Source organism: Pseudochaenichthys georgianus, chromosome 17 (genome assembly GCF_902827115.2).
Source record: "Pseudochaenichthys georgianus chromosome 17, fPseGeo1.2, whole genome shotgun sequence".
Lineage (NCBI taxonomy): Eukaryota > Metazoa > Chordata > Actinopteri > Perciformes > Channichthyidae > Pseudochaenichthys > Pseudochaenichthys georgianus.
Window position 1 is genome coordinate 20,394,181 of NC_047519.1, and position 19,468 is coordinate 20,413,648.

At 44.8% G+C, this 19,468-nt stretch overlaps 2 protein-coding genes across 4 annotated transcripts in view; one reads left to right on the forward strand and one right to left on the reverse strand.

Moving 5' to 3' along the window:
- The window catches only part of epha4b (eph receptor A4b), a 106,431-nt gene that overhangs the window by 34,484 nt on the left and 52,479 nt on the right, over positions 1–19,468 (reverse strand). For all 3 annotated transcript variants that reach the window (XM_034104190.1, XM_034104189.1, XM_034104188.1), the window contains exons 7-10: positions 12,754–13,089; positions 11,673–11,785; positions 9,940–10,102; positions 8,054–8,162 (exon numbers count right to left, since the gene is read on the reverse strand). In XM_034104190.1, the coding sequence (XP_033960081.1) occupies positions 8,054–8,162; positions 9,940–10,102; positions 11,673–11,785; positions 12,754–13,089 (721 nt within the window). The remainder of the gene's footprint in view (positions 1–8,053; positions 8,163–9,939; positions 10,103–11,672; positions 11,786–12,753; positions 13,090–19,468) is intronic.
- On the forward strand, positions 16,995–19,138 carry LOC139435676 (golgin subfamily A member 6-like protein 22). Its single transcript, XM_071206426.1, has one exon. It carries the CDS (start codon positions 17,109–17,111, stop codon positions 18,789–18,791), a length of 1,683 nt encoding a protein of 560 aa, XP_071062527.1. The 5' UTR covers positions 16,995–17,108; the 3' UTR covers positions 18,792–19,138.

Sequence of the window (19,468 nt, forward strand, 5' to 3'; positions counted from 1 at the left end):
TAGCAAGCTCCCACCTTCAGAGAATTCCATCCATATATTATCGTTGCCCCTCCCCCCTTTTCCTCTCCCCTCCTGCCCTTTATCTCTCTAGAGTGTTACATTCTTTCTTAATTCTTCCTTTAAGTTAAACCATTCCCTTTTCCAATAACCCATTTATCCTCCCCCCAACAGACCCTGTCCTCTGCTTTTTATTTCTTTATGCAGTTTTTTTCTTCTTTTGATAGAGAGTGGTCACTGGAAAGGGAAATAAAGAGAGCGGTGGAGAGGGAGATGGAAAAAAGAGAGTGCTGACAGGCAAGAACGCACAATGGGGGTCCAAGCCTGCATATCAACTAACAAGCAATCAGATGGAGGGGAAGAGCGAGGGGAGATGAGGGAGGCAGCCATAGAGGAATAGAAACACGAAAGTTAACATAAGGGAAGTGCAGAGAAAGAGGGGTGGGGCAGTTTTGTGTGATGCAGGCGCTAAAGATACAAAGACAGATTATGAAAACAAATATAAATGTAATAAGTTCAAAGGAAGCAATTGTTACAATGCTACATGTGCTGGAGGGAAGACTAAGAAACAAGGAGGGATGGAGATGTCAGATATTGGCTGTATTGATTGAGGATTAAGAAGGAAAGAGCAACTCAATCGGCACAAAGCTCCCCCGTGAGGGAGAGTAAGAGAAAGGACTGAGGGCTGATGCACAGATTTAGAGCAGATGACAACGATAGGAGTCAGTCAAGTGGCTGCAGGTCCGGAGAAAGAGTGAGAGAACAGAAGAATGGACTGAACCTGAAAGGTAAATTGGAGCAAGTTGGGCCAGGGAGATGTAAACGTATTGTAGTATGAAGGTGAGGAACAGTTCAAATAAAGCTTAAATACACTTCAAAACCCCATGCCATATTTTTCCATTGTTTTCACCCACTTAGGCTCAATAGAAGAAGCCAGATTCTTCAGGTCAGCAGTGGCTAACACCAGATAGACACACACTCACATTGGAGTCCACTTGACACTGGGAACAAAGCAGGGCGCATGAAGGCCATCTCACATACACACAGGATAAATGCTGAATTCAAAATGTCCTTTTGTCATGTAATCATTTTTAGCAGTCCCTTTATGAAGTTTTACTGATTTCCCCTTAGGACATTTTTCTTTATATTGTTATAGTCTTCTACCACGCCAACTATTTAGTATATTTCACACTATATTTGTGTGTTCATGGCGCAAATATAACAGACATGTTGAACCTTGATCCCTAAAGATAGATACAGTTGTCCAAATGCAGATGGTCCATCCGCCTGAATTAGTAAATCTTTAAGATCATATTGTGCTAAAGCGGGCCGCCTCTATTTCCTTTTTGGTCCATTTAGCCTGATGCTCCCATCTCCCCCCTCACACTAACAGGCTTTAAAGAGCGAGAGACAATCTCTACTTCACTGAGCTGCACTGATTTGTACTTCCTCTGATAATTAAAACCAGCACTCAGTGATTCTGCTGTCATGTCAGTGTGCTCGGGCTGCTAAAGCCTGGCAGCGCGCTGTGGAATGAAGGGAAGGACCTCCGTCAGATGGAGATCATCGCTCCAAAAACAAATGCTACTGCATTATCTGACATAATGTTTTGAAAGCCGTGACAGCCTGCAGTTCACCGAGGAGTCAGCTGAGCCCCTGGAGTTTGTGTTTGAATCAGAAGCGAGGGAAAAGAAAGTCGGGGAAATGGAGAGAATATAGTGACAGAGAAGAAGAGGGATGCAAAGAGAAGATCAAACGAGGGGGGATCTATGGCAGGGCAGGATAAAAGGCTCTATTATGCACTGACGGCAGAGAAAGGTTGAAGGCGAGGTGTAAATATGGATGGTGGAATAACCTTGAAACAAAGCGGGACAAACGCAGCAAGCGAAAGGTGAACTCAGTAAGTGGGCGATGATGTGTTGATGACAGAAGGAGGGACAATAGAGACGATTGTTTGTCTTAATAAAGTGAACAACCTTGGACTAATGTTGAACTGAGACGTGAAGAGAGCTAGTAAAGTGTGTGTAGTTTGGAGCTGTGTTGAATCGCCTACTGTAGCGTGTTTTATATGACTGGCCACCTTTTATAGGATTAGTGGTCGGCTGCTGGCTGTGAGACGGGACAAGACATTGATACACTCCGAGACAAGGAAGAGTCAGAGGGATCATTCACACAGAGGGAAAAAAATCCTCTCCTCTTTCATTTCCTGTCCCTCCATATTATTTTCCCACTGCTGATCAGAATGACTAGAAAAATGAAATCAGTAAATCATTAGTCACCCCTCCGGCATGACACAATGAAATGACACATCTATCCTCCTTCCTCCACCACCCACTCGCACATACAAACAGAAACACACACGGATACACACACCCCCCGCTGCTCTCATCATTACTCATGATAATGGTGATTCTATTTAATATCAAGCTATTAAATGAAAAATAATTACTGGGAATGAAATCAATGGATTAAATTCACTCATTATTTCACGGGCGAAATTAAGCCACGCTCACAAACCCCGAAAAACAAAACGCGTTCACTGCTCGGGCGCTAATCAACTATGAGGTTAATAAAAAGGATGATGATGACTAATTAGAGTCAAAATTGCATGAGGAAAACAAAACTAAGTGACAAAAAGAAGGGGTGATGGAACGCTCAGGAAGAGAGTACGATTGATTTCTCTCCCTCTCTTCACCTTGGATGTGTTTGGCAGCGTCTGAGCACTCTCTGACCACAGTGTAAAAAGATTTACTCAGCTCTGGCTAATTATTAGGAAGGGGAAATGATTAGCCCAAGAGTTATGAGCAATAAATCTGTCCATGTTTCATTAACAACCCGTTTGGAAACATTTCATTTAGCTCCTGCTCATTAAAGAGAGTGGTAATGGAAGGCAGGCAAAGAGAAAGGAGAGGTGGCGGAGAAGCAGCGAGCTCCGGAGCAGGTCTGCCGTAATTGGTGTAATGTAGCAGAATCTTTAACAACCTGGTGAAAAGGTCAAATGAGAGAGGATGGAGAGAGATAGAGACGCAGGAGATAAGCATGTCGTCTGTATCATTTGGCCACGTGTATCTTTACATTTCTAACAGATCAGTGTTAAACTAATCCCCCTAATGATGTTACTACACCGACACAACTTCATTTGGTCACCATCGTAATGTGTGTGTGGATCAGCAAATGTATGCGCTATAAACTTTGCGAAAACCCCAACAGCAAACAGTTTTGGATTTGTCTGATGTTTATAGGACATTTGATCAATCCCACTGCAACATCTGCTCATTTGCATAACGCCTGTGTGAAATAGTTTTGCACCTGCGGCAACTAGCTGCTATTATAGCAGAGTTTGTAAGCTACTTTCTAAGCATTCTGCAGACAAAGCTGTTTTCAGCTACACCCTACTACAGCTTAGCTGCATTCATTGAAAGCACCGGCATCCAAGCAACACATACAAATCTGTCTAATGACATTACACACACGTCCTCATGGCATATATGCACTCCCAGCTCCCACACAGGCCTGTTTGCTTTCAGATACAGGGAATCCACTGGCTGCCAAATCATTATTAGGGCTATATCAGGCAAACAGTCCAACACCACCCACAGGGAGGGAATGCATTGGCTGCTTTCTACCTCCACTAAATCTCCCATTATGCAAACATGTGACTATTATGCCTTGGTTTTGTTCCTTTTTTTATTTCCTGTTGATGTGGTTCAAAACCAGGCATTTTAATTGATTTTCTCTTCTCTCCCACACCAAAAAAACCTTCACCAATTGTTGTTTTTGGTGATTTCAATTTAGCTTCGGCTTTCGAGCAGGCACACACACACTTTTAAGCTGTTGTACACTCCATTATTGTTCATCAGTTTCTCAAAAGCCTCTTTCACTCGCTGCCTCGGCTCTTTCCTCTGTCAACAGCTTGTTTACCAGCACATGCTTCCTTTTTTTCCATTCTTCCTCTCCTCCTTTGTTTCATTACGTTTTTAAGAATAACCCTGGGCTGCTACAACAGATGCTGCCGAGGTAAAAGAGCTTCCGCACACGAACAACAACTGAACATGCTTTTGTGTTGAAAAGGAAGAGCTGTTAACGCTGTCTATTAGCACAACTGAGAAGTTAATTCAGGTAGAATCACCCACGTTATAATGACATCTCGCTTTCCTGCGCAGCTTTCTCCGTGGCCTTTCACTGTGTGTCTTTCAAATCTTTTCAGAGCTTCTTGAATCCGTCTGTTGAAAGTCATTTTCCTCTTATTGTCATGGATAAAAACGTACACCCCTGCAAAATGGCAAACAAGTGGCTTGTTTGAGCTAGATAAATATCTGGCTTTACAGTATAAATAACTTGTATTCACTTTAAATCTAATTAATAACTCATTATTTGTTTTATATTTTCAGACATTTTCTTAGCAGATTGCAGCAATCACTCATGGCTGAATGTCTTCTGCTCTGGAAACAGACTTCTCCATAAAGGCAGACTAAGAGATGCATAGCCGATGAGATTGCTTAAAAAATCGAATAAAACACACATCACATAGATGGAACAAATCCATGCTGACTTCTCACCAAAACGCCCACATCAAAAGCACGATAACAAAAAGAAACACAGGAATCTGGCGTACAACCAAAGCCTGCAGCTTTTCTGAAAAGGAGATGGTTGGAAGGCTGGAGAATCATTAGACTGCAGACAAAACAAAGGCACACACACTCACGAACACACAGATGCTGGGAGGCTGAAGTTGTCCCGTGTTTAACAAGGAGTGAGAGAAAGTGAGGGACCGAAGGGGAGAATGCTTTTTGAGTGAAAGGCCATCTGCTGAGTCCGTGGCGATGCCAGTCGCTCGCTTGCTTCCCATCGCTCGCACCTGCCAGCCTGCCAAAGCACCCTCAGGAGGACCCAAAACTTCACACACCGCAAACACACACTTGTGCGCCTGTGCACTCGCAGAGCAATAATAGCACGCACACAGCAATAACTGGTGTGATTTGTCAGCGCCGTGCTGCGTCGAAGGAGCTTTGGACATTTTCTCATGTTTTCCCTCCTGCGGTAACAATAGCATAACAGCACTTTATTAAACGAGAACAGGACCGAACAGAATGGCCTGCAAATCAGCCCGTTTATGAGGCGTAGCTTTGCGGTACCCTGCCAGCCAGGGCTGTGGGGAGTGTGTGTGTGTGTGTGTGTGTGTGAGTAAGTGAGAAACACTGTACGGGCATTCATTGTTATTTTATAGCTCAGTGATACAATTCTGATTGTTCAAAATGTGGCGAGGATTGTGAATTCGATCGGTGAACTACAGTAGGTGTAAAACAAGAAGAAGAAAGCTCTGCAGCACTTGTATCATGTCCAGTGATTATTGAGGAAATGATTTAAACAGCTGACATTTAGGGAGAAAAAGGCCCTCACAAAGGTCTAGTGGGAAAGTATTCCAACCCTGGCTGACTCGGTGTCAATTTCAATTCCAATTTTCCAGAGAGCCAAAGATGGATGAAAGTGAAGAGAAAAGCAGAGTGAAAAGGCAGAGAAATGGACTGATTGACAGATCAGATTGAAGGTGTAGTAGATGAAACGAGGGGGGCATGTGCAACAAGAGAAGAGAGAAAACCAATCCTTATTTTTAGATTTATCCCAGTTCCTCCAAAGCTCGAAGTATGACACTCCTATTGCACCTAAAAGTGCAATCGCCCACCCATCATCTCACCGAGCCTTCCTCCTCGTCTCTCAAACACACTTGTAATCTACATTTTCATCTCGCGCTCCTTGCACCTCTGTCGTTGTGCCGCCGGCTCTCCTCCTCCATCCATCAATCGCCTTTTTCTCTTTCCATCCCTCCTCTTTCTCTCTATCTTTCACACCATCTCGAAATGTAGCTCTCTAGTGGCGCAAACATACTTCAGATGTTTTCCCTCACCCCCCCCCCTCGCTACATTCTGTCATTCCCACTGCCGATCTAATAAGCTCTCATTCTATCCTCCACTTGTTTCCCCTTCTTTACCTTACTTCTGTCCATCTCTCCCCCTCGAGCTCTCCTGCTCTTGTCTCTCTAGTGATGTAGCTTTGATCATCGCCTGATTCCCCAGCTACACACACACACACACACACACACACACACACACACACACACACACACACACACACACACACGCACGCACGCACGCACGCACGCACGCACACACACACACACACACACACACACACACACACACACACACACACACACACACACACACACAGACACACACACACACATGTTGACAGATGTACAGATGTTGTTTAATAGAAAGCAGTAATCAACACTACTTCCTCCCAAGCGTCCCCCCACCTCTGAAAGGTAGAGAGAAAGATAGAGACGGAGTGAGGGGAAGATGAAGAGAGGGAGAGGAGGGGGCTGAAATGGATGGCGGTGCATCGACCCTTCTGTAAAACCTAGTTAACACCTCCCCAGCCTGTGAAACCTGATTAGTTGAGTGTGAGTCATCATGTGTGTTCATATAACACAGTGTTTAACAGGATGTTTTGATGCTAACAAGCACAACCTCATAATTCCCCTCTGATGAATTTCTTACCAATGTGCTCCCATTCACGTGCTTTGTGTGCATGTATGTGAGTGAGTGAGTGTGTGAGTGTGTGTGTGTGTGTGTGTGTGTGTGTGTGTGTGTGTGTGTGTGTGTGTGACACAAGCGTCTCCACTGATTACATCCCTCCTAGTCAATAGTGAATAGAGCACTCAGCCTGATAAGCAATCACCTGAATCAATACTAATGTTTGTAGTGTGTGTACATTAGTTGTGTGTATGTTTGTGTGTGTGTGTGTGTGTGTATTCCTTAACATGCAGCTAATCTAGGCGGAGCTCATGGAGGATACACATTTAGTTACAGGCACGGTAAATCACAGATGCTGTCATCCCTCTTCCTCCTCTCAGCTGCTCTCTTGCCGTCGTACCTTTCTTCTCCGTCCAAAGAGCCCAGCGCTTTCATCTCCCTCGCCTTTTACCGATGGCCATTCTTTTATTTTCCTTTCTCCCTCTCATCTCTCATTCCTCTTTGGCCTTTTTGGAGATTGAGCACTAACCTTCAAAGGGAGTGATCATGGAGAGTCCATGCTCTTCACATACAGAATAACACAGCCTTTAGTTTAGGCTGCAGCAGCAGTATAAATGTCAAAGTTTGAGGCCCTGCTTTAGCGCACCGACACGTTGTAATCCCTTACAACGGGATATGCCGTGAGACCTTGTGTGTCCATGAATGCATATGGTATAGTACCAGATAGACCCATATGATTATTGACAGATTATTGTATTTATAGTAGGACAGCGAGTAAATGACATCATGGCAGTACTAAATTCAGTCAGCTTCAACTGGAACCTTCTCTGTTGGTGACCCTTCAATGTGCCACCAATCAGATGAAAGCTGTCAGTGGCATCATCTGCAGCAACTCATAATGGTGTTAAAGCTGTGTAACAGCAAATGAAGTTATAAGGCTGGAAATGTTCTTTCTTCAGTCAACTGTCAGCAAACTGAAAAGACACCGTCTGTCAGTTGTTCCCACTTCCTGTCCATGACATACCATAGGCTTCTACTAGTTCTTCAACATACATCTTTAAAAAGGAACAAAAGTATACTTTTGGTTTTAGGACAAGATTTCCTGAAAGCAGCTGGGCACTTCGGTTTTTCTCGAAGTACTGTCGTGCATTTGTTAGGAACTCACAGTCCATGAGGCTGACTCAAAATAAACGACAGTGCAGTGCCCATGTTCATGAGAAGTTGATTTATTAGATGTTCATAAGAAAGTCATTCGAAAGTCAGATCCAAATCGGTGCTTTTTAATGACGTGTTTTCAAGAGTTTTTGGACAACATTGAAGCTCTACTGTATGTAGCAGAGGATTAAGATTGATCTTTTACTTTGATTGTATTTTTGGTCTTTTCATCTGCTTTATTGATAATGAGGGAAAAGTTGAGCATTACCAAGAATATCATTGTGTATTTAATGTGTCATAAACAACCTTATTTAGAGTCATTTTAGGGTGATTTTTGTGTGTTTAGAGAACTTTAGTATCCCTACCTTCCGCTGACAACAAAGCAAGTCACAAGGAAGATGAGGAGGACGATTCCCCCGGCGATGGACACAGCTAGGATGGTGGACTGGTTAGGGTCCCCGATGGCAAACACATCTGTAGAGGAGACAAAAGGAACACAGAGGATTAATAGTAATATGCATAAAGGAGCATGGAGAGAGGATTAGCATGTTTTCTGTACGAGGGAAGATGAAGGGAGGCTGGGAGTAAAAAAAAAAGACAGCAAGGTGAATGTGGCGAGAGGGAAGAGGGAGTGAGAATGAAATATGATAGCATTCGAAAAGGAGATAAAAGACAGGTTGAAGGAGAGAGAAAAATGAGAGTAAAAGTGAGCGATGGAGGCGGATGGAATAGTAAGTAAGGTCCTTGATGAAAAGCTCTCCCGCTCTGCATCGCCTGTGAGGCTATGAGAGTGGATGTGAAAGCCATTTCCATTCGGCCGCACTGTCCAAATGGATATGTTAACGGTGCCCATAACAAGGCTACCGCTGAGAACTTTCTGCAAAGATGCATCGATTTCCACGCCACACCAATCAAGCCATTACTCAAAACAAATACCCCATTTATCTGGCTTAGCAAAGCATGAGCTGACGTGTGTGTGTGTGTGTGTGTGTGTGTGTGTGTGTGTGTGTGTGTGTGTGTGTGTGTGTGTGTGTGTGTGTGTGTTGAAGAGGCAAATGAATGCCCCTAGGCATCCACAGATAAGCATTGATCTTCTATTACATTTACTGCCGCACACATTGACAGCCTTCTTTACCAATCCATATAATTGATCTGATTAGATAACCTCGATATGATTGCTATGGGGTCATCTGAATGTGGCACTGAGCCTGACTCTGAAGCCGCTGTATGAATACTCGTTGACAGCTCTGTAGCAGTGATACCCAACCTGTGTCCTGAGCTCCATACAGTCACTGTTTCCTCATGACAGGACTAAAAAACCCAACTTCTATATACGTTAGTGATTATCGAATTAGTAGGCTCACGTGTGCCCGCTGTATGCCATACAAACAATCTATAGTGCACTGTTATACATTAACTGATTCATCCCACTCTGCCTGCCTGTCTGGGAATCAATGTTCACTTTAAAGAGCACATTATGGGGCCACTAAAGCAGAACATCCTAGAGCACATAATGAAGCGATAATGAAAGGGGACGACAGCCAACAAAGGAGAAAAAGGACGAGTGACAGAGAGATTGAACAAATCTCGACAGAGCTGTTAGCTCGGCCCTCTGGCCTGAATCACCCGGCATAGATTTATGTTTGTGTCTCCTCCTCTTCTTTACCAAAGTCTATAAGTATGGAATACATTTGTTAATTAAAGTACACAGTCTCCTTTAGGCAAATACAGACAAGCTCTATACACTATTGGTAGTTTGAGGACTAGGGGAATAAAAGCGGTACGAAAGGATGAGGATGCCTGGTGTTTCCACGCTCTGGCTTTCTGTATGGTTGTTATCATGATTTCTAATACCGGTTAACTATTGTTTTCTGGTTGTGGGAATCAAAACACTGAATTACATTCACCACCCATGAAAGCATGGTTGTTTCTCATTTGAGTGAAATAGGATTGTTTTACCTTATGTACTTCCAGGATGCTTTGAGGCTGCTGATTTGTTTTATTTCGGGTGAACATGTTTCTGCTGCAGGAGGCTTACATCGGACTCTTACAGTACTGCACTGTGATACATTAAGTGTGATCTTCTAACTTCTAAGAAATGGCATGTAACTATTTTCTGTGCAATTGTTAACAGTAAGAACACAGGGAACATTTTAAAACAAGGAACATAGACATAGAAACCATGGTCCAATTTCACAGAACAAAAAGAAGAGGTAAAAGGTAAATAGTAAAGTATAAATCATGTCTTTACCTTCGTGGCTGGTTTCCAATTCAATCTCTCCACCGTAGCTCCCGTAGCCCCCGTCGGTCCGAGCCCTGACCCTGAACACGTAGGTGGTCCCTGGCTTCAGCCCGTCCACTGTCATCATGTTGGAGCGAGTCTTCAACACGGTGTAGTTCTGCTCCCGCTGGTTCTGAAGGGGAGGAAAGAGCGAGAGGAGAGAATTCAATACTGAATTCAGTGGATAATATTCAGTTTCTGAGAATAATGTCACTGTGGATAAAAAGGTTCACATTTATAAATATACTCAAGAGGGTTATATAAAGAGCAATGGGCTGTGATATTGAGACGAGCAAAACATAATAGAAACCTCAAATTGTTTAATGTAAATGTCCCCAGGGGCCAAATACACCTCACTAAGTTTGTGTGTGTGTGTGTGTGTGTGTGTGTGTGTGTGTGTGTGTGTGTGTGTGTGTGTGTGTGCGTGTGGTGTGTGTGTGTGTGTGTGTGTGTCGGAGGATGAATAAGGAATAAGTGTGTCTGTCAGTAAGATGGTTCCCTGCAGAGAGGCTGATACTCTACCTAATGGAAGACACTCTACAACAAAGATTAACACTATTTTACTGCTAATGCCTGCCAACCACACACACACACCCAAACACACACACACACACACACACACACACACACACACACACACACACACACACACACACACACACACACACACACACACACACACACACACACACACACGCTTCATTTCATCATCTTGGCCGTGTTTTACGAGGTTTGTTCGACAGATGTGTGGTTAATTGGCTTGGTGCGAGCAGTAGGGGAGACGTGAGGAATAGAGAGTTTTGTTTTGATGAACAAGTCATTACGGGCATTCCCCTCGGCGAAACCCAAATCTTAGGAGCCTAGACGATGAAGCTGAAATGAAGAAAATGCCAACAAGTTGCATTAAACCCATGAAAGGGTTGCCCTAATGTAGCATTAGTAGTACACAGTAAAGAGTAGTTTGACAATTTTGGAAATTAACTTTGTTGCTGATACACCACCACCACTCTCATATCTGTATGCTAAATATGAAGCCAAACCCAGATACCGGTGGCCTTAGGTCAGCACACAACCTGGACATGGGGAAGCGGTTTGCATCGTTCTGTCTAAATGTAACTAAACTGCCTACCAGCACCTCTAAACCTCACACATTAACATGTAATATGTCCTTTGTTTATCCATGCAAAAAGCAAAGTGTAGGAAAATCAATATTCAATTTAACAGAGGCTCATGTGTCCGACTAATTCGTGGCCTGGACGAGCAACTTCCTGGATTCTCAGCTAGTTGGTTCCAGTCAGGAGTAAATTAACCATTCGTAAAACAACAAATTGTTGTAACTCAAACAAACTACATGCAAATCTGTTACTTATGAGCTTCATGACACTGTTAGGTGCATTTTTTTTTAACTCTTGGACACAGTAAGGCTAGTGCTTTTCGCCTGTTTGCAGCTTTTGTGTTAATTTAAGCCAACCAGCTGCTAGCAGCCTAGCAATACATTCAACATGCACTGACAGAGATATCAATCTTCTTATTTTACTCTAAAAACAAAGCGTATACCTCCAAAAATCAAACTTATCCATTTAAGTTGTTCCACAGCTCTAGTTTTTAACAGGTTTCCTGTTACAAATCTGAAATAACAGTCAACGGATCTTCATTGTGTGCCGCTTCTAAAAGGAATCAGCGGCTGTGTGCATCTCTCTCACCTTCTCATAGTAGATGACCTCATACTCCACTATCGCTCCGTTTGGTCTCACCGGACCCTGCCAGGCCAAAGTCACGCTGTCCTTGCTCCGCCTCTCCTTCAGCACCACGCTCACTGCAGTAAACAAAGAAGAGACAAAGAGAGAGTACAGTTTAATGAGGAGAGAATTAACTTGAAAAGAGGCAGAGATAAAGACGGCGCGCTATGCAGGAGACGAGAGGGATTTCAGATGGATACCCGCTGTGCTATATAACTAGAAATACCCTTATTGGAAGTCATTATCATGTATATTTGCTAATGAGAGAGAGCTAACAAGCTGTTTAAAACGTGTGATTACAGCATTCAACATCGTGTGACATGCGTGTGTATAGTGTGCAATCTGCTCATGTTATTAATGTGTAAACCCCAAACCCTGTGACTTCCTACCCAGCCTTCACACATGGGTTGAAAGTGTGTTTCTGCTTGTGTACCAATGTGTGTACTGTAGTAGAGAGGAGCACATGTGACACGTTGGGTCACAACCTCCTACATCCCTTCCACCCCCCCCCCCCTCTGCTACTATTACACACACATCTATAGTACGGGGACTATTACTCATCACCACCCTGTCATATGCACTTCTCTTGCAGCACTTTCCCACGGCCCGACACTGCGAAAGATGCGCGCATGATTATATTTGTGAAGGAAGGGTTTCAGGGGTGTCATTGTGTGGTATCGGGGAGATGCAGCAGAGCAGTGATTTTACAGTTGCAGTGTAAAAGCCTGATAATATTTGTGAGCACGCTGCAATCAGGAAACCATTTTGAAAAATACTCCCGCTGAATCATAGTACACATTCCTAACTCAGGCTGATGAATACGTTCTTCCCCCGGATGATTTTATTTCCCAATCAGCCTTTAAGAGGGGATATCGGTGAAGGCATGCAACATCCTTTCTTTCTTGAGTTTGTGCTGCAATTTAAATCTGAATACACACCGTCTGTGAAATAGCTGTCTGTGTAAACAAATACTGGTGTTTTGATATCTATATTTAAATATGGGGGTTCAGATTTGTACATATATATTACGCGTGTATGTTCTCACCTGTCTGGGATGTAGTGACATTGATGACCACCGTTCCTCTGGGGGTGGGGCTGAAGTCGGAGACTCCATTCTGGCTCTCAACAGTGTAGCTGTAGTTGGAGTCCGGCTGCAGGTCGGTGACCAGCACGCTGGCTGACGAGAGACCAAACTGTCTGGGGACAAAGTGGACGCTGCTACCACACGGTGTGCACTTCCTGCCGTCTCCGGAGCACTTCCTGCAGTGGAGGCTGTAGCTGATGTCTCCTCTGCCTCCTGTGTCTCTGGGTGGAGACCACTCCAAGGTGACGCAGGTCTCGTTCACCGTGGAGATGGGGTTCTCAGGGGCAGATGGTGGACCTAAGGAGAAGTTCATTTCAGTCAACATGGGAAGTGTATCCCTTTTATATTCAAGGTTAGTTAGGTTTAAGGTTAGTTTATTTGTATAGCACATGTTAAGACACAGAGGCAATTCAAAGCGCTTCACATAGGCATTTAACGCATAATAATAAAAACACAAGAAAAAAAAGACAGTTCATAAAAGCGATGAAATACTGGCTGCAGCTAAAAGTGCAATGATAACGGTTAAAGGATCTCAGGATAGGCTGCATTAAAAAGAAAGGTTTTTAACCTTGATTTAAAAGAACCCGGGGTTGGGGCGAACCTCGTTGGGGCGTTTGTTCCAGGCTTGTCGTGCATACATGCTAAAAGCTGCCTCAGCAAATTTCGTTCTGGTTGTGTTGGAAAAACAGAAACAAAACTGCAATAATAAAGCAGAGAGAGTAGAGTCTTATTCGACCAATCGAGAAATGACTGGAAGTCGAATGTGAGGCGTACAAAGGTGCCTTTTTTATCTCCAAAGGAACTGTAATTGTACAGGACTTCAATGATTTAGCATTGCACCCCTATAACATGGTCTGATTAGGATAGAGAGTTTAGATTCAGAAGAACCAGAGATGTTGTCTTCCCAGCATGCACTGGGTGAGTTGCATGTTAAAACCATAGGTTAAAACCCACAGGATTCACTGTCTATCCACACCATTCCAGTCCCAGCTCACATAAAAGTGACTGATCAAGGTTTTTTTATTTCGTCTACATTCTTTTTCCATACATTGTCTTCATGTTCATTACCAGACGTTATACGCTTTCCATTAAGAGCAGCATTTGCATTGATTAAATTAAAAAATAATTAACTGCCTCCAACTGGAGGGTGGACACTTGCCGCTCGATTAATGAATAGCTGTGGAATGGACAGAGATAAAAAGAGCTTTGCTGATTGTAAATGGGACAGTATGAGAATATATTACACTTCCACTTAAATACATCTTTAAAGAGAATTCACGTGATGTTGAATCGTCGGCGCTCCAATGCACGGAGGGTTTTACCATGGGGAAGTTAACTGATACTCTTTTGGGGCTGCACTGAAGACAATTAATACTGAGTGGACGATGATCTATAGAAAGGGCCCGGAGTCATTTTTCTCATGAGTCAGGTACATTTTATGATTTAGAGTGGTTAATATTGCTCTGAACTTCAGCTGCAATGATTAGTGTGTCACAGAGTCCAAAAAGTGTGCCAGTCATCATTCTCAAAGAAGCAAAAGCACACAAATGGTATTAATTAGGCATTTAGCCGTAGTGCATTTATGATGGCACATACATTAAAAAAATATGTGGATAATATTTCAAATCTTTTTTTGCAATTGAAGCAGTAGTGGGGTTTAACACAGATGCTATAATGGCTTAATAAACCACAGAGATTACAATTCAAGATTTGACTGGATGTATGTGTTATTTTATTTTTAATTGGTCGTACTTCCATGAAAGATCCATCCATCCATCCATCTTCTCCCGCTTATCCGTGGTCGGGTCGCGGGGGTAGCAGTTCCAGCAGAGAGCCCCAAACTTTCTTTTCCCTGGCGACATCAACCAGCTCTGACTGGGGGATCCCAAGGCGCTCCCAGGCCAGCGAAGAGATATAATCCCTCCACCTGGTCCTAGGTCTACCCTTTGGTCTCTTCCCAGCTGGACGTGCCTGGAACACCTCCCTAGGGAGGCGCCCAGGTGGCATCCTAACTAGGTGCCCGAACCACCTCAACTGGCTTCTTTCGACGCGAAGGAGGAGCGGCTCAACTCCGAGTCCCTCCCGGATGACCGAACTTCTCACCTTATCCCTAAGGGAGACACCAGCCACCCTGCGGAGAAAACCCATCTCGGCCGCTTGTATCCGCGATCTCATTCTTTCGGTCATGACCCATCCTTCATGACCAAAGGTGAGGGTAGGAACGAAAATGGCCCGGTAGACAGAGAGCTTTGCCTTCTGGCTCAGCTCCCTTTTCGTCACAACGGTGCGGTAAAGCGACTGCAGTACCGCTGCCGCTGCTCCGATTCTCCAACCCATCTCACGCTCCATTGATCCCTCACTCGAGAACAAGACCCCGAGATACTTGAACTCCTTCACTTGGGGTAAGGACTCATTCCCTACTTGGAGTGGACAGTCCATCGGTTTCCTGCTGAGAACCATGGCCTCAGATTTGGAGGTGCTGATCCTCATCCCAGCCGCTTCACACTCGGTTGCGAACCGATCCAGTGAGTGCTGAAGGTCGCAGACCGATGAAGCCATCAGAACCACATCATCTGCAAAAAGCAGTGGTGCAATCCTTAGTCCACCGAACTGCAGACCCCCTCCCCCATGACTACGCCTCGAAATCCGATCCATGTATATTACAAACAGGATTGGTGACAAAGCGCAGCCCTGGCGGAGGCCAACCCTCACCGGAAATGGGTCCGACTTACTGCCGAGGACCCGGACACAGCTCTCGCTTTGGGAGTACAGAGATTGGATGGCCCTGAGTAGAGACCCCCTCACCCCATACTCCCGCAGCACCTCCCACAGTAACTCCCTGGGAACTCGGTCATACGCCTTGTCCAAGTCTACAAAACACATGTAGACCAGATAAGCGCACTCCCAGGCCCCCTCCAGGATCCTTGCGAGAGTAAAAAGCTGATCCGTCGTTCCACGACCAGGACGGAATCCGCATTGTTCCTCCTCAATCTGAGGTTCGACAATCGGCCTGACCCTCCTTTCGAGTACCTTGGAGTAAACTTTCCCGGGGAGGCTGAGTAGTGTGATGCCTCTGTAATTGGCACACACCCTCTGATCCCCCTTTTTAAAAAGGGGAACCACCACCTCGGTCTGCCACTCCTTCGGTACTGTTTCCGACTTCCACGCAATGTTGATGAGACGTGTCAACCATGACAGTCGCTCAACACCCAGAGCCTTCAGCATTTCTGGGCGGATCTCATCCACCCCCGGGACTTTGCCACTGTGGAGTTGTTTGACGACCTCAGTGACCTCCCCCCGGGAGATTGGTGGTGATCCCCCGTCATACTCCAGCTCTGCCTCTAACATAGAGGGCGGAGTTGTCGGGTTCAGGAGTTCCTCAAAGTGTTCCTTCCAACGCCCCAACACTCCATCAGTTGAGGTCAACAACGTCCCATCCTTACTGTACACAATGTCCATGAAAGATGCCGGAAAAAATGTAATTTGAAATTGTGTACTATATTTATGTATGCCTACATGGATCTAAGAGGAATGAAAGAGAAGAGACAAACTAGGAATTACAGAACTAAGTAGTAGCTTAAAGGCAGAAAAATAATAAATTCCTTTACCAAAGTGTCTGCCTGAAAGCAGCCTTATCTTGAAACACACACACACACACACACACACACACACACACACACACACACACACACACACACACACACACACACACACACACACACACACACACACACACACACACACACACACACACACACACACACACACACACACACACACACACACACACACGCACACACGCACACGCACACACAGGCACACACTGCTCTCAGAACAACATCAGGAACAATTCAAACAAATTAAATGTTTGCATTGTGTAACTGTAAAGACCTTAAAGCACAACATTTAGTCTGCTTATAAAGTCATAAAGTGGGACAAATTAATTGCATGTTTAACTATAAAATCAGTTTTCCGTTTGAAGTTTCCTGCCGCTAAGCATGCTGGGAAATGTGTTTGTGGTGTGTGTGACATCACATGTGACCTTAATGGAATGACATCCTCACAGTTGAAAGTCAAATCCATGACATCATCACATGACATCACAGTTGAGAGTAGAATCGATGACATCACATGGCTTGGATCTTGACATTGCAAGGAGAGCTCCGAAGTGCCGTAATTCTTCAGTTGTTCAGTTCAGAGCGGTGAGTGTACACATATTCAGTCAGAGCAAAAACACTTCACAGTTTTCTCGACAAAACACGTATTACTTTGACACTTTGTATTCCTACGCACAACACAAGTCCACAGACAGTGCCATGGATAGAACAAAGTCAGACCAGAGCAACAAGGAGACATCCGACAGCCAGAACGATGAGAGTCTCCTGCAGTTTGATGCAGAGACGGTCAAACTGCTCGTGATGAGAGGAGATGAACTCTTTGAGTGTGTGACAATCTGGGAGGAAAGATACGGCGCTCTGGAGGAAAGATACAGCGCTCTGGAGGAGGAGATGGAAACTAAAGAGGCTCAACACAAGCAGCAGCTGGAGGAGAACCTGGTGACCATAAACCTGCTGAAAAGAAGAGAGGAAGAACTCCTTCAGAGCCAGGAGAAGTCCACCAAGGACCTGGCTGAGAAACAACAGAGCTGGGAGAGTGAGAAACAAGGCATGAAGAGTGTAGTGGAAAAGACAAACTACCAGGCCGCTAGAAACCACACCTTGGAGAGCGAAAAGCAAAAGATGGAATGGAAAGTGAAAGGGGTGATGAAGCACAACAGTCAGCAGACCTTTAGAATCCACACCTTGGAGAAGGAAGTCCACAAGCTGGTGCTCCAGTTGAAAGAGCAGGGAGACAAGATCTCTGAAGACCAGCAACCGATGGAGACCAAACTAAAAGAGGTGTCTCAGGAAAAGGACAACCTGGCAAAGAAGAGCCTGAGCTGTGAGACGGAGCTCAAACAGGTGGAGGCCAAACTAAAACAGGTGGAGGAGGAGAACGAGCGTCTGGCAAAGAACAACAACAGCTCGGAGATGGATATCAACCAGCTGAAAGACCAGATGAGAGAGAAGGAGGAAAAGTTCTTCAAAGACCTGGCCGAAAAACACCTGAGCTGGGAGACTACGTTAAAACAGGTGGAGGCCACATGCAAACAGGTGGAGAAGCAAAAGAATCACTTGGCCAAGATCAACAAAAGCTGGGAGACGGATGTCAAACAGCTGAAAGACAAAATGAGAGAGCAGGAGGAAAAGTTCTCAGAAGACCTGGCCGAAAATCACCTGAGCTGGGAGAGTGAGACACATCAGCTGGAGGACGAGAGGAGAGAGATGGAGACTACATTAACACAGGTGGAGGAATCCAAGAAGAAGCTGGCGGAGGAGAACCACAGCTTGGAGTTGGACGTCCAACTGAAGGACTCGCTAGTGAAGCAGTTTGAGAAAGACATGAAGGTGCAGGAGGAGAAGTCCTCCAAACAACACCAGAGCTGGGAAACCAAGGCCAGTTTGATGGAGACTGAAATAAAAGAGGTCACTCAGGAGAAAGAAGACCTGGCTCAGACACTTCAGAGCCAGGCGACTGAATTCAAAGAGATGCAGGCTCAGTTACATCAAGCAGAGGATGAGAACAACCTGAGCAGGGAGACAAAAGAGGAGATGAAGGAGCAGAAGGAGAAGTGCTCCAGAGACCTGAGCCAGAAACAGCAGAGCTGGGAGACCACGGTTCATCTGATGGAGACACAACTGGAGGAGGTGAAGGAGGACCTCGCTCAGACACGACTGAGCTGGGCGGCTAAAGAGAAGAAGATGGAGGACGAGAAGACACTTCTGGAGGACCTGTGTCTTCACATGAAGAATAAGAGCAGAGGATTATTCGCTCGCAGGAGGGCGACTGAGGAGAGGGACGCTATTTTGCAGAAGATGCTACGCAAGATGCAAGAGAAGGAGATGGGAAAGGAAGCAAAGGGGGAGAAAGAGGAGAAGGAGGAGGCTGGACGTCAGTAGCTGCCTTTTCCTCTCCTCTTTGCCTCCTCCCTTTCCCTCACCTCCTTCCTCCTACCTCACCCCCTACTGCCTTCCCCTTTTCATACTCAGGGTTTTCTCCTGGAGCTCAGGTTTTCCCACAATCTATATAATGGAATGTGAAAAAACTCACTATTAAGTCCCTCCCCCATTAACTGTACCTACTTCCTGCTACCTCACCCTCTCTCACCTTACTTCATCCTTTATTTACTTTACATACTTCCTCCATACTTCCTCCTCACTTCCCCCCAAACTCTCTCCTCCACTCCCCTCACCCCCTCCCTTCCCCTTTTCATATTTAGTGTTTTTTGGTTGTGCTTAGACTTGATTTTAAAATAAAACATTAATTAAATGTATTATGTGTGTGTATGGCTGTGTAAACGTATACAGTATATATTCATTACTGTATGACATGTTGGTTACTAAAGTACTGGTATCTGTTATATCTGGACTCGTCAGTACTTCATAAATCATATGACACCAAGCCAGTCTTCTTTTATTCACTTTCAGCCCATTTTATGATCTGTAGTCTCCAACTGAGCCGCTAGATCAGGAGATATGCTGATGTTCCTTACCCTGATGTTTGGGTTCTAGTTCTGCCTTTTTTACTGAATCCATGAGGATACATTACATTACATGACATTACATTTAGCTGGTGC